The sequence below is a fragment of the Myotis yumanensis genome, unplaced genomic scaffold, assembly GCF_028538775.1.
Source record: "Myotis yumanensis isolate MYYU_CA2020_CCGP unplaced genomic scaffold, mMyoYum1.0.hap1 SCAF_3, whole genome shotgun sequence".
Taxonomy (NCBI): Eukaryota; Metazoa; Chordata; class Mammalia; order Chiroptera; family Vespertilionidae; genus Myotis; species Myotis yumanensis.
In genome coordinates, this window is record NW_027223754.1 from 206,384,960 (window position 1) to 206,397,713 (window position 12,754).

The 12,754-nt window shown below is 51.1% G+C and overlaps 1 protein-coding gene across 1 annotated transcript; it reads left to right on the forward strand.

Moving 5' to 3' along the window:
- The first annotated feature begins 1,009 nt into the window (after window positions 1–1,009).
- On the forward strand, window positions 1,010–3,050 carry LOC139005434 (putative tripartite motif-containing protein 49B). The gene is made up of 3 exons (XM_070407663.1): window positions 1,010–1,028; window positions 1,418–2,311; window positions 3,037–3,050. Exons 1-3 carry the CDS (start codon window positions 1,010–1,012, stop codon window positions 3,048–3,050), a joined length of 927 nt encoding a protein of 308 aa, XP_070263764.1.
- Window positions 3,051–12,754: the final 9,704 nt, after the last annotated feature.

Here is a 12,754-nt window from a genome sequence, read left to right on the forward strand (position 1 = left end):
CCACCCGCAGCACCAGCCCCCCAAAGGCTGAAGGTGCCACTCCCCTGTCACCCTCCCCCTGTTCTACCCTGTGCTTAGCCCTCATCACGCCCCAGGCAGAATCACCTCAGAGGGCGGTAGCTGGATCTCCATAATTCTAGAAAGAGGGGCCTGGGGTCCTGCAGTCCTGGCCCCATCCCTGCAGCCCTGCTGTGGGATGCCCAGCCCTCCTGATGGTGCCCAGGTCTCTCTTCTGCCACGCCCACTGGTGGACCTTAGCTTGCTTCTAGTTCTTTATGAAACAGCACAGAAACATCCTTCAGGCATAAAAGTTTGTCTGCATTTGAGATTGCTTCCCTTAAGATATTTAATAAATAGAATGACTGGGAAAGAGGGTATCACCATATAAATTTCCTTTATGCCTAGAACCACACTCTAATGCAAACAAATTGCACCAATTTACATTTATGCTCACAGGATATGAGGTGTCCACCTTTTCCATCTTCCAGCTCATAGTACTTTTTAAACATACACACACATCATTCTTTTAAAAATTCTTTTATTATGCTAAAACATGCACAACATATAATTTACCATTTTTAAGGGTACAGTTCAATAGTGTTAAATTATATTTACCCTGTTGTGCAACCAGCCTCCAGAGCTCTCTTCATCTTATAAAACAGAACTCAGTGCCCACTAAACAATAACTCCCCATCCCCCACCTCCCAGCCCCTGGACTGACTCTCTACTTCCCATCGCTACGGATTCGAGAGCTTCATTTAAGTGGAATCACACAATGTTTATCGTCCTGAGACGGCTTTATTTCACTTAGCATAGTGTCCTCAAGGGTCATGCCTGTTGGAACATGGGCCAGAATGCCCTTCCTTTTTAAGGCTGTATTTTTTTTAAAGGATTTTTGGGAAAGTTTATTTGAGCGAAACTGTGCAAGATCTAAAATGCTCTGGAGAATAACAGGTACTCAGCTTCTTCTCTGACTTTGAAATGAAGGAGGGGATATAAGGAAGGTTACATGAAGTGGGAGAAAGCAGGTAGGGATTGGATTAAAGGACAGTCAACAAGAGTGTGGTCTCTTTTTTAAAAAAAACAGACAACAACCAGGCAGCCACAGCAGCCTGGCAGCAGGGTGGGGGGCACGGGCTGGCTGTGGGGGACCTTCGAGGAGCTCAGGCTTGTCAGCTTCATCCCTGGGCAGGACCAGAGGCTCTGGCCCAGCTAGTTCTGCGAAAACCTCAAGGGTGGGCACCTGGTGGCTCTGAGAGGCTCCTAGGCTTAATTACTTAATCACACCCCTCGAGTACTCAATCACCCCACGAGTATTTAATGATAACCACGCCAGTGAGCCTGCGGGCTGAGTGAGCCTGCGAGCCGAGCGAGCCTGCGAGCTTGCACTGAGAAGGAGAAGTTTGAGTCCTGCCAGTTGAATGTTCCAAGCAGAGTTTGAATCAGGAGAAGCTCATACAAAATATGGATCACATCTTGCAAGTCTTCCAGAATGGACTCATCTGCTCCATGTGCAGGAACTATTTCATAGACCCCATCACCATAGACTGTGGGCACAGCTTTTGCAAGCCCTGTTTCTTCCTCAGCTGGCCAAACAGGTCAGTCCCTGCTCACTGCTCTGAATGCCAGAAAGCAATCCAGCCCAGAGAATTTCACACAAATGTGTGTCTCAAGCAAATGGTTCTCATTGTCAGACAAGCCAGTCTGTGGCAATTCCTTCGCTCTAAGGACAATAGGTGTAGGATACACATGGAGGCAAAGCAGATCTTCTGTGAGGATCAGAGGAGCCTGCTCTGTTTGCACTGCTCTATCTCCCAGGAGCATGAGGCTCACAGACACTGCTCAGTAGAAGAGGCCGCTGAGCAGCACAGAGAGAAACTCCTCAAGACAATGTGCTCTTTATGGGAGAAATGTGAAAATGACAGAAACCTGAATGTGGAAACTCTCACAACCAGTTCTTGGGAGTTTTATGTGATCTCAAAGGCGCAAGCAATCAGAGCTGAATATGATATGTTGCCTCCAGATCTCTATCCTGAAGAGCATGATAATTTAGAGAGAATGCAAAGAGAAGGCAAGGAGATCTTTCAACAACTCAAGGACAGCAAAGCCAGGATGGCACACAAGAGGGAGCTTTTAAGAGGATTGTATACAGAGCTGAAGGAAATGTGCCATAAACCAGATGGAGAGATGCTCCTGGATTTTGGAGACATATCGCACCACAGTGAGGCAGTGTGTGTGCACAAGCCCCAGCCTGTGAAAGCAGAGCTCACTGCAATGACCATCCCGATGATGGAAAGGATCAGCTTTCACAGTGAGATTATCCCTCTGTGTCAGGAAAGAACTCGAAGTCATGTCTTCCTAGGGGGAAATTTGATAAGCCTGAGTGTTGGATGTTATTCAAGGTGTACCATGTGCCTTTCCACTCTCTGAGTGTTTTGTTTTCTTGAGTCCTCAGACTTTTCACTGTGGAAAACATTACTGGGAGATAGAAGGGGGAGACACTTGGAATTGGGCTATAGGAGTCTCTTGTGATGATTGGATAGTGATGAATATAAATCTCCAGAAGGCATTCTACCTTCTTGGCTGTGCTAAAACCGACATGCACCATAATGTCTTCACAACCTCCCCACTTTTACTGCAATGTGTGCCCAAAACCTATTGGCCGAGTAGGGGTATTCCTGGATTATGAAGATGGAAGTGTGGCCTTTGTAAATGTAGCACAAAGTTCCCTTATATCTAGAATCTCTTATTGCTCTTTCTCTCCCAATCTCAGGCCTATCTATTGCTGTAGTCACTTCTGACTAGAAATAGATTAGGAATCATTCTATATGCTGGGGAACTCCAATACCTAAGGAAGCCCTTTACCTGGTGCCCTATCAAATTAGACAAATATGTTATACATTTTTGTTTTTAATTTCCTTTTTTGTCTTGAATATCTATTTACTGTATTATTAAATACTAGAGGCCCGGTGCACAAAATTTGTGCACTCGGAGGGGGGAGGGGAGTCCCCCAGCCCTGCCTGTGTCCTCTCGCAGTCTGGGACCCCTAGGGAGATAACGACCTGCCGGCCAAGAGCAGAGCCCACCTATCCTCCTCTTCAGTGTCCCATCGTGGCACCCGGGGCCAGTCATTCCCCTCTCAGGGCCTCAGTTTCCCACAAGGCCCGGCACTGAGCTCAAAGGGTGGGTGAAACAATGTTTGGATTCTCAAAATCTCAAAGGAAATCCTTTGTCCCCATCAGCCTCAGCAGCAGCCTTATGGGCAGCCTCAGGGCAGCAAGGCCACACGGACAGAGGATTGGATGCACTTACCTTCCCCCACATCTTCTGCTTCCTCCACAGCACCCCAACAACCCCCTTCGCCTGGCGGCTCTGGCTCCTGTCTCAGCTAGCCCAAGACTGTGCTGAGCTGGAGGGGTCATTGTGAACCCACCTGAGCAGTGTCCCCCTTTCTCTGTGCTGTTTATGGCCACAGGGGGAGGAAGGAACCCCCAGACAAAACTGGGCTCCAATCCACGTTCTGACACTGCTTACATGTGCTCTTGGGCCCATTACCACCCCCACACCCCCATCTTCGGGTTCCCCCATCTATACAATAGCGACAATAATCCTTATCTTAGAAAGTGTGAGGATGAGAAGAAGGGGGAGGGGCTCCTACCTTCCCAACTTACCTAGAATCTCCCTCTGGTTGATGTGGAACAAGACCCACTTGGTCTTAGCTGTGCACATCCACTCGGCAGCTGTGTCTGCACAAAAACCTTCTGGGTCTGTGGAAAACTGAAAGCAAATGCCTGAGTTCTGAGAAGCTCACGGTCCAGAACATTACCCAAACTGCACCACGGCAGGATGGCCCCGCCCTGCCTGCTGGAACAACCCCAGGTCTGACCCATCTGGCCCTTCTCAACTCAGCCCATCCTGCCTCCCTCAGGTTTCTATAAGGAAAACCTGCCACGGATAGACAGTGGGATTATGGGTAAATTTCTCCCTCCACCCCAGGGGCTTGACCCCACAACATTCCTCTCTCATCCCCCCCTACACACGCCCCCAAATGTCCCTCTTAGTAACCCTTTTGATCCCAGCAATGAGCTTAGTCCCTGAGCACAGCAGATGCTCACTGCCTCCTTGCATTGCCTGGTATCTGCTCCTATTGAAGGCCCCACCCAGGCTGTTTCCAGACATTTGCTTTTGTAGGTCCTTCTGCCAGGAGCACCTGCTTCTCCACCTGGAACAACATGCTCATCCTTCAAAGCCCAACTCTGGGATCACCTCCTCTGAGAAGCCCTCCAGCATCTCCCCCTCCCAGAGGCCACTGTCCCCTGCAGGCTCTGCTCCCCTGGCCTCTTGGGGAGACCCAAGGCCTCTGTGTCCACATCTCCCCTAACCCTTCAGATCAGGCCTCTCTGAACCAGTCCCTGGTGGCAGTGGCAGTGCCTCAGAATCACGGCGACCTGTCTGAGGAGGCCCTCCCTGGTGGCCATGGCCGTCTGTGGGAGCACAAGGTTGTGGGCATCGGCAGAGAGAAGCCGGCTGTTCCCTCTCTGGGCCCCTTTTCTCTTGACAGCAGATCTTTCTATAGGAAGCCCAGTGTCGCCATCACACAGAAAAGTCTGAAAATGGAAGGGACGCAGGGCTGAGTGCGTGCCAGGCACCGTGCGGGCACCTTCCAGGCCTTTCCTATTTGATTCTCACACCGGCTCCAGGAATCACCACCTGGATTTTACAGATCAAGAAACAGGAGGGAAATGGCTCTGCCTGTGAGTGGTGTAGCTGTTGGGCTTTTCTGCTTTCCCCGCCTGCCAGGGACTCCTGGAGCCAACGTGGCACTTATGTCAGGCATGGTCACCCTGGGAAAATGTCCATGGGGAGCCAGGGCCACCTCCCCCAGCGTTTCAGGGAGGCGAAGCAGAGTGATCATAGTTTTGCATAAGTGACAACACTGACTGATTTCAGAGAGAAAAAGCCATGGCAAAGGGAGAGGCGGGCCTTTTACCAGGGAACTCAGGGCGAGCAGGGCCAAGACTCAGAGCAAGTGTCACACTTGGCCTCTGGCCCTGTTTACAGTTATTTTTGTCTTGTTTTTCCTGTAACCTGCCTTCCTCCTGGTTCCTCTCCCTTTCACTGGCCTGACTGCCGCTGGACACCCCACACCCCCTGTGAGGAGCAGAATCACGCCAGACCCACAGGAGCGGAGTCCCGTTGTCCAAAGGGCCCTCTGATAAGAACGCAGAAAGGATCCCAGATGGAAGTCTGTGGCCTCGGTGAACAAGGTCTCCTGGTGGAACAACGCGGGTGGGGGCTACAAAGCCACATGAGGTGAGGTGGGCTCCTCTTGGCATGAGCTGAGATCACCCCACTTAGGGACCCAAAAGATCCAGTGACTATTAAGTCGGGCTCAGCTGGATCCCCCAACATCACAAGAAAGGTCTCCTGGATGACGACAGCTTGGAGGCGGGGTCTTGGACAAATTCTTCGGTCAATAAGCCTTCTCAGCCCACTGTGAGAAAATCCCCACTCAGGGGAAAAGGAACCCCAAAATCACAGGGAAAGGGGTCTGGCATTGCCACCATCATCGCCTGGTGGAGGCTGGAGGAGTCACCAGCTGGAGGCGCTCAGCCAGCACCCTCACCCTGCCCGGCCCAGTCTCTCCAACATGTGGGGAGGAGGGCTTGGCTCAGACACGCTGGACAGTAAGAGTTTCGTGCCCACAACAGGATCCCCACCTCCCTATCCTCCCCCTGTTTATAGGGCAGTGGGAGTGGGCAGGGAGCATGTAACCCAGGGGGCTGGTGCCATCATCAGAGTGGCTGGCTGACGGGCACCTTGAGCTGCAGACACACATCTCCGTCAGGTCCTGTCCTCCAAGAGCTCACATTGAGGGAGCGAGACCCCACCATACACCTGACACGGCAGTGGTGACAGAGGACAGCCCAGATTGTCGTGACAGGGACGGGAAGTGCTGCCAATGCAGTGACACTGGAGCTTAACCCTGGAGGGTTAACAGGTCGGCAGTGAGGAAGGGCGTCTGAGGCAGGCAGGATAGACAGCGTGAGGAAGTGGGGCAGGCCCACAAGACGCAGACCATTCCAATGTGTGAACGCATGAGGCGGGCTTTTGCCCAGCTTGCACAGAAACATTTTAAAAGTAATGGACAGCCCTAGCCGGTTTGGCTCAGTGGATAGAGTGTTGGCCTGCGGACTGAAGGGTCCCAGGTTCGATTCCGACCAAGGGCATATGCCCACGTTGCAGGCTCAATCCCAGTAGGGGGCATGCAGGACGCAGCTGATCAATGATTCCCTCTCATCATTGATGTTTCTATCTCTCTCTCTCTCTCCCTTCCTCTCTGAAATCAATAAAGAGATATATTTAAAAAAAAAAGAGAGAGAGATGGACAAAATTATCCTCTTTCCATCTTTTCCCACCCTTTGGTGCCTGCTGCTATTCACCTGTAAGCGAGTTCAATGGAAGTGTAAAAGCACGCAGATTCCTTTGTGAGACATCCCACCAGGGAGCTGGTGCCTTTGTTCAGCCTGTCAAGTTCATCTTTCACGTCCAATTTAAAGAAAAGGCAGATGTTAATGTTTTTCCTATTAAGACATCATTTCTCTTTAGAGTGCATGGTTTTTTTTCCTTCCTCAGCCCAGTCCTGCTTTATATACAACAGCAGCTTAGTGGTGGAAAGATTGAGGGTTGGAGCTCAAAGGATCCTGTATTTGAATCTCAGTTCTACCACTTGCTAGCTATGGTCTTGAACTTCAGTCTCCCTTAGCCTCAGTCCCTTCATCTCTATTGATGAGACTAATTATACTACACAGGTCTGTATTACCAAATACACAGGGCTATGGTGGGGATTAACAAGTAAACATTTGCCAAAGAACCTTGTATAGTGCCTGACACATATTAAGCACTCAATAAGTGGTATTCATTATTGTTAATAATTGTTCTAACTTATATGAGAAATTAAAAATATACAGCTTTCACAGTGCTCTACAAGTAGTACCATGTTTCCAGGGGTTTTGATTGTATCAGCCAGGATAGTCTAGGTTTTGCTGCAGTAACAAACACTCTCCACGTGAGCCACAAAGGTTACCTCCTGATCACCATGCAGTCTGCTCATGTAGTCCCCCCTCCTAGAGCCAGGACATTGGAGCAGCCAGTCTCTGGAACATTGCCGGCCGAGGAAAGGAGTCTTCTATCAGCATTAGATGCTGTCGCTTAGAATTGACACATATTACTTCCACTGTATAGTCAGGGGTCAGCGGCTAGTGGGGCTCAGTGGTTGAGCATTGACCTATGAACTAGGATGGAATGATTCAATTCCTGGTCAGGGCACATGCCCAGGTTGCCAGCTCGATCCCTAGTAGGGGTCCTGCAGGAGGCAGCCCATCAATGATTTTCTCTCATCATTGATGTTCCTATCTCTCACTCCCAGTCACTTCCTCTCTGAAAACAATAAAAATATATTTAAAAACAAATAAACAACAAGAACAAAAGTCAGTAGTCAGAGCTCTGGATACACATATCTGCACCCAACCTGAAGGAGGACAGGAATTCAATCCTACTATATGTCTAGAAGGTGAGGGGAGGGAGGAGGAGGAGAGCGGGGAACCAGAAAATGGGACCAACAGCCATAGGGACTACCACAATGCTTTTGAAAAACACCACCCAGCCCAGAGGGATGGGGTAGACAACAGGAGGGGACAGGAGGTAGAGGGGGACCAGGAGGACACAGAGGGGGCCTGCATGGTGTGAGATCCTAATCAGTGTGCAGGGCTGGGACTGGAGGAGCCCTCTGCCCTTTTCTATCTGGACCCTGGGGAAGGCCAACCGAGTTGCCACTGTAATTCCCATATCCCAACAACTCAAACTCTTTCCCTTTCTCCCATTGTCAACTCTTTAGTAATTCGGGCCTTCCGGGCATTTATTCCTCCAATTGTCTTTCTTTATTCATGACCCCAATGTCTTTTTTAGTCAAAATAAAGTCTCCCCCCCCCCCCCACTCTCTTGTCCCCTCTTTTCCCTGATTCCAGGTCCAGGTTCCTTCCTTCTCTTTGACCCACCTTCCATCTGCATGATCCCCTCCTTCGCTGTGCTCAACACCTTAACACGCAGTTCCATCCATTTTATCTCGCCGGCTTTTCCCCTCTAACAAGGTCAGTCCACGCCTCTGTCTCCCACACACCCTGCTCCCTGCACTGTCTGGGGATCACAGATTCAGGTCCTCCTGTAGACTTGCGTGAATGCAGGTGAGTTCTTCCAACCTCCTCTCCAGCTGCGACTTCAAGTCTTCTGCTGACTCAGCCTTTGTGCACTCATGTAAGTGCACTGACTCTTTCACTAGGTTCACTACATCCATGAGAAGGAATATACCTGCCATGGCTGCACCAAAGACCCTGGCTCCTTTGCTCATGGCCAGAGCAGTGCCTCCAAAAGCTTTCCGCAGCTGCTTGCTGCTTCGGGCTGAGACTGTCCCAGTGCGCAAGAAGTGCGTGGCCTTGGCTGCTAAGACCTGATTGGCTTTGGCCAGCTTGAAGGCACAGGCATTCTTCACAATGACTTGCAAGAACTGGAAGTACTTTGTTGCTAAGGAAGCAATTTTGGGTGTGCTGGAACGTAGAACCTCCTCAACCACCTTCTCTGTGTCACTGCCGGTTGACAATAGGCGGCTGGATTTGGCTTTTGATGACACATTCTTTGATTCTTCCACGATGCTGGCGGTCACACCGGTCACAGCAGCTGCTGCCCCCAGTCCCAGCCCAGTTGCTGAAAGCACCAGACTAACCCCTGCTGTCACAGGTGCCAGAGACAGGCCAACGATGGTCAGGATGCCAGACACAGCGCCCGAGAAGAGGCCGCCACTGGGGTGATGGTGCAGTCCCTGTGCACCTTGTCCATCTCAACCGCAAGTGCATAGAGCTTTCCTATGCGTTCCTCAAGGTCCTGTTTCACCCGAGGAAACTCCTTCATAAACCACTCCCGAGGCAGCTGGTCTGCTGAAGGCATGTCTTCCAGCTGGCACAAGTCTGCATAGAGTGCATCTGCCTCACCCCTGCAATCATGAAGGTCAGGGGATTAACCACGACAGGGGTATGAATTACTAAGGATGAGAACCCCGACTGGATGAGCTGGTGCAGGAAGCTCTGTCCTCTATGGTGGGAACGTGTGTGTCTACTCAGAATCTCTCAGATGACACCCCATTGGCAGCCCCCATTCTGACTGGAAGCGGTCACTAAGCCTCACTGCCTTCCCTCTGGTCAGGGTTACTCCATGGAGAAGAGAAGAGGGTCCCACAGGGAGGTCAGGAGCCCTCCAGCTCGCAGACAGGCTTGGAGGACATAATCACCCAGGGCCCTCTACCCCCAGCAGAGAGGGGATCAAATCAGGGAAGGAAGAAATGTGCCCCCTGACCCCCTGCACAGCCCTCCACTAGGCCCCTGGCCTCCTCAGTCCTGTGCCAGGTGCCTCAGCTGCCTCACTGTAGTCCCAGCCCCGCTGCCAAGCCTTCCTACCATCCTCCCACCTGGACCCACCCTTGCTCCATCCTGAACCCGGGCTCTCACCCTGCTCCAGGCCTCTCTGGGCCTCCGGACAGGGTGAGTGCACTTGCTGCCTCACCCTTGGCACTGTAGTTCACCCCAAGGCCTTCACCACAGTCCTATCCGACAGACTAGCATTCCATTAAAGAGGGAGATGACATAAGCCCAGAGCCCCAGAGCCGGGCAGAAATACATTCAGGATTCAACCCAACATGGTGCAGCTTCATTCCAGCTCTCCCCCTTCCAGGCCAGCAGGACCCTGCAGAGTCTGTACAATCCCTTTCATAGGGAGAGAAGGCTCTCTAGCCACAATCCCCAGGGACACAAACTGTGCCAGGAATTTTCTGGCTTTTCCCAAAGGAAATCCTGCATGGCTCTCACATCCAACAGGAAGACCGTTAGGCCCTGTCTATTCCCAGCATCTTTTTATTTATTTATTTTATTGCTTTTTAGAGAGAGAGGAAGGGAGAAGTATAGAGATGGAAACATCAATATGAAAGAAGCATCAATCAGTTGCCCCCTGCATGACCACTACTGGAGGTCAAGCCCGAAAGCGAGGCATGTGCCCTGACTGGGAATCAAACCAGTGACCTCTTGGTTCATGGGTCAACACTCAATCACTGAGCCACAATGGCCTGGCCCCGCGTGACTGTATTCTATAATTAGGGTTACATGAGGTCATCAGTGTAAGACCTAAGCCAAAATGAATGGTGTCCTTATGAGAAGGAGCAGAGACAACAGTTCTCTCCCTCCCCCACTTTTTCCATTTCTCTCTCTCTCTCTCTGAATAAATCAATAATTTTTTTTTTTTTAGCGGGCACGAATATATAATATTGTAAAAATTCTACATAAAGAAAAGCTAGATGAGTGGGCAAAGGGGCGCATGTTTCCCACCTGCATCAGGTCCCGCCGCTCCTTCTCACCTGTGCAGATGGCCTTCTTGATGGTCCGCAGCTCATTCATGAGAGCCTGGGCCTCATCCAGCTTGTAGGTGCTGTGAGTATTTCACATCTTGCGGTCAATCCCATCCTTCCTTCCCTCTCAAATCAATAACTTTTATAAATCTTTTAAGAAATGTGTGACTCACAGGGAGTTGGAGACTCTATAAATGCAGATAAGGGACTGGGGACTGGTGTATGTTTTGTGTGCGCACAGAGAGGATGGAAATGTGTTTCCTGCCATATGCACACAAGACATATTATTCTTATTTCACAGAAAAAGAAAGGGAAACTCAGGACAAGTGAAGGCCCAAGCCAAGGAGCAGAAAGCTCACAGGTGGCATCCAAGGTCACCACTCAGGCATTTCCATACATTAGTGTGAAGCCTCCATTATAGTTCGAAAATTCATGTGATTTCTGCGTTTTACCCTATAGTTCACCTATGGGATTTTTTTTAAATTTGAAAATAATGTTTCAGTCCACACACCACTGATGGAGTAAAACTACCAGGCAAAGAGGATTCCTCCTGCTTCTCGCAGGTGCTCCAAGGTGGGCAGTGGACAGGGGGTGTCCAGGTGGGTGGGGTTGGAGCCTCAGCTCTAAACCTGTGATCAATCAGTATCACCTCTCCCCCTCCAGGCTGGTCTCCGGGGCCACAATTCCCCTGAGCACCTCTGACCCCACCCTTGCCCACTTATTAATTCATCCTTAAGAAGTCCAGCCCCTATGGAAAGAAGTAGCAGCACTGAGCCCTTTACACCCTGGGAAGCATTGTCCTAACTATCCTATCACACAATCCTAACTCTCAAAGGGCCTGGGAGGAAAACATGTATTACAGCTTCCCAAACAGAAAACCGGGGTTCCCACGGGGTGTCATGCTGGCGCCAGGAGGGAGGAAGCTGCTGTTCTGGTTCCTGTTTCGTTGTGTTTTGGACCATATGCCATTTCCCTACAGCAACAGAAGTCCTTCAAACACTCAAGGATTCTGAAAGGGTCATTTTTCCCTCAACGCTCCCTCTTGGCTCCGAATTTGTCAGAAAACGTCCACACCTCAGGCCTGGCCGGGTAGCTGTTGGTTAGTGTCTTCCTGACACGCCAAGGTTGGGGTTTGGTCCCCGGTCAGGGCACATACAAGAGTCAAGCAATGAATGCATAAATACGTGGAATGTGGAGGGCCCCTGGGAAGGCACTTGGGCACTTTTTCCTGAATAATTGTCAGCTGAACCCATGGCGACAGGCAAAGCTGTGCTCTCATCCTGGCCCTTTCCTGGTGCAGCCATCGCTAGATGCCACCTGCTACTTCCAGCTCATGGGTTTCCTGTTACTGCTGACCTCAACAGCAGCAGCTCTGTGGCATTGTCCTCCAGGTCCCCAGGCTGCAGACACATAGCTCCAGCAGTAGGGGTTTCTGTGCCGACCATGCCACCTCCCATCCCTGCAGAGGCTGCTGGCAGCGTCCAGTGCTCCAACGCCCAGATTTCCGACCACAACCCTTTTCTCACAGGAGTCCTGGCAGGGAAGCCGAGTAGCCACACTGCAGTTCCATCAGTGTCCTTTCAGAGTGGCCCTCCCTCCCAGTCAGAGCCCCTGCAGGTGCAGGTCCTCTGCCCCAAATACTCTCACCCCCACTCTCCTCTCCATCCTCTTCAACCCTTGGTGACCCCTCTTCAGGGAAGCCTTCCTTGACTCCTCACACTAAGCCAAGACCCTGATATAAGAGCTCTCTCCTTAATGTTGGACTGGCAGGAAGTGATGGAGGATCCCAAAGAATCAATACCCACGGGTCAAAGAATTTCCAAAGAGCAAGCACATTCTTCATGTGCCTTGTGAGAACTGGTACCTCGCCTGACAGGCTGCTCACACATCCCTGTGCTCTTCACAGGGCCTAGCAGACACGTGGGCCCTAGTGAGGAAGCCTCTGTGTGTGTCCAGCTTGCCCCACTAAGGTCAGGGAGGTCAAGGTCATGCTGACCTGAGTGGGCCGGAAAGGAACCTTCTCCTTTGTTCTGTTTACCTTGGTTGACTCACCTTGCTCGTATCATGGAGAGCCGGTGTTTCCTTGTCGGTGTGGGTCTGGTCCTCGCTGGGGGCCACGGAAGGCAAAGCCCATGAGTGCTCTCCGGGGGGCAGTGTCCCTCAGTTCAGTTGCGGGGAATCACTTCCCAAATCAACCCTCAGGGAGCCTTGTCGCAGCTCTGCCCTCGGGGACCCCAGGCTCCAACAGGTCACTTCTGGCTGGTGGAGGCCTCGGGCCTTTGTGCAGAGTAATGGGAAGCCCTTGAA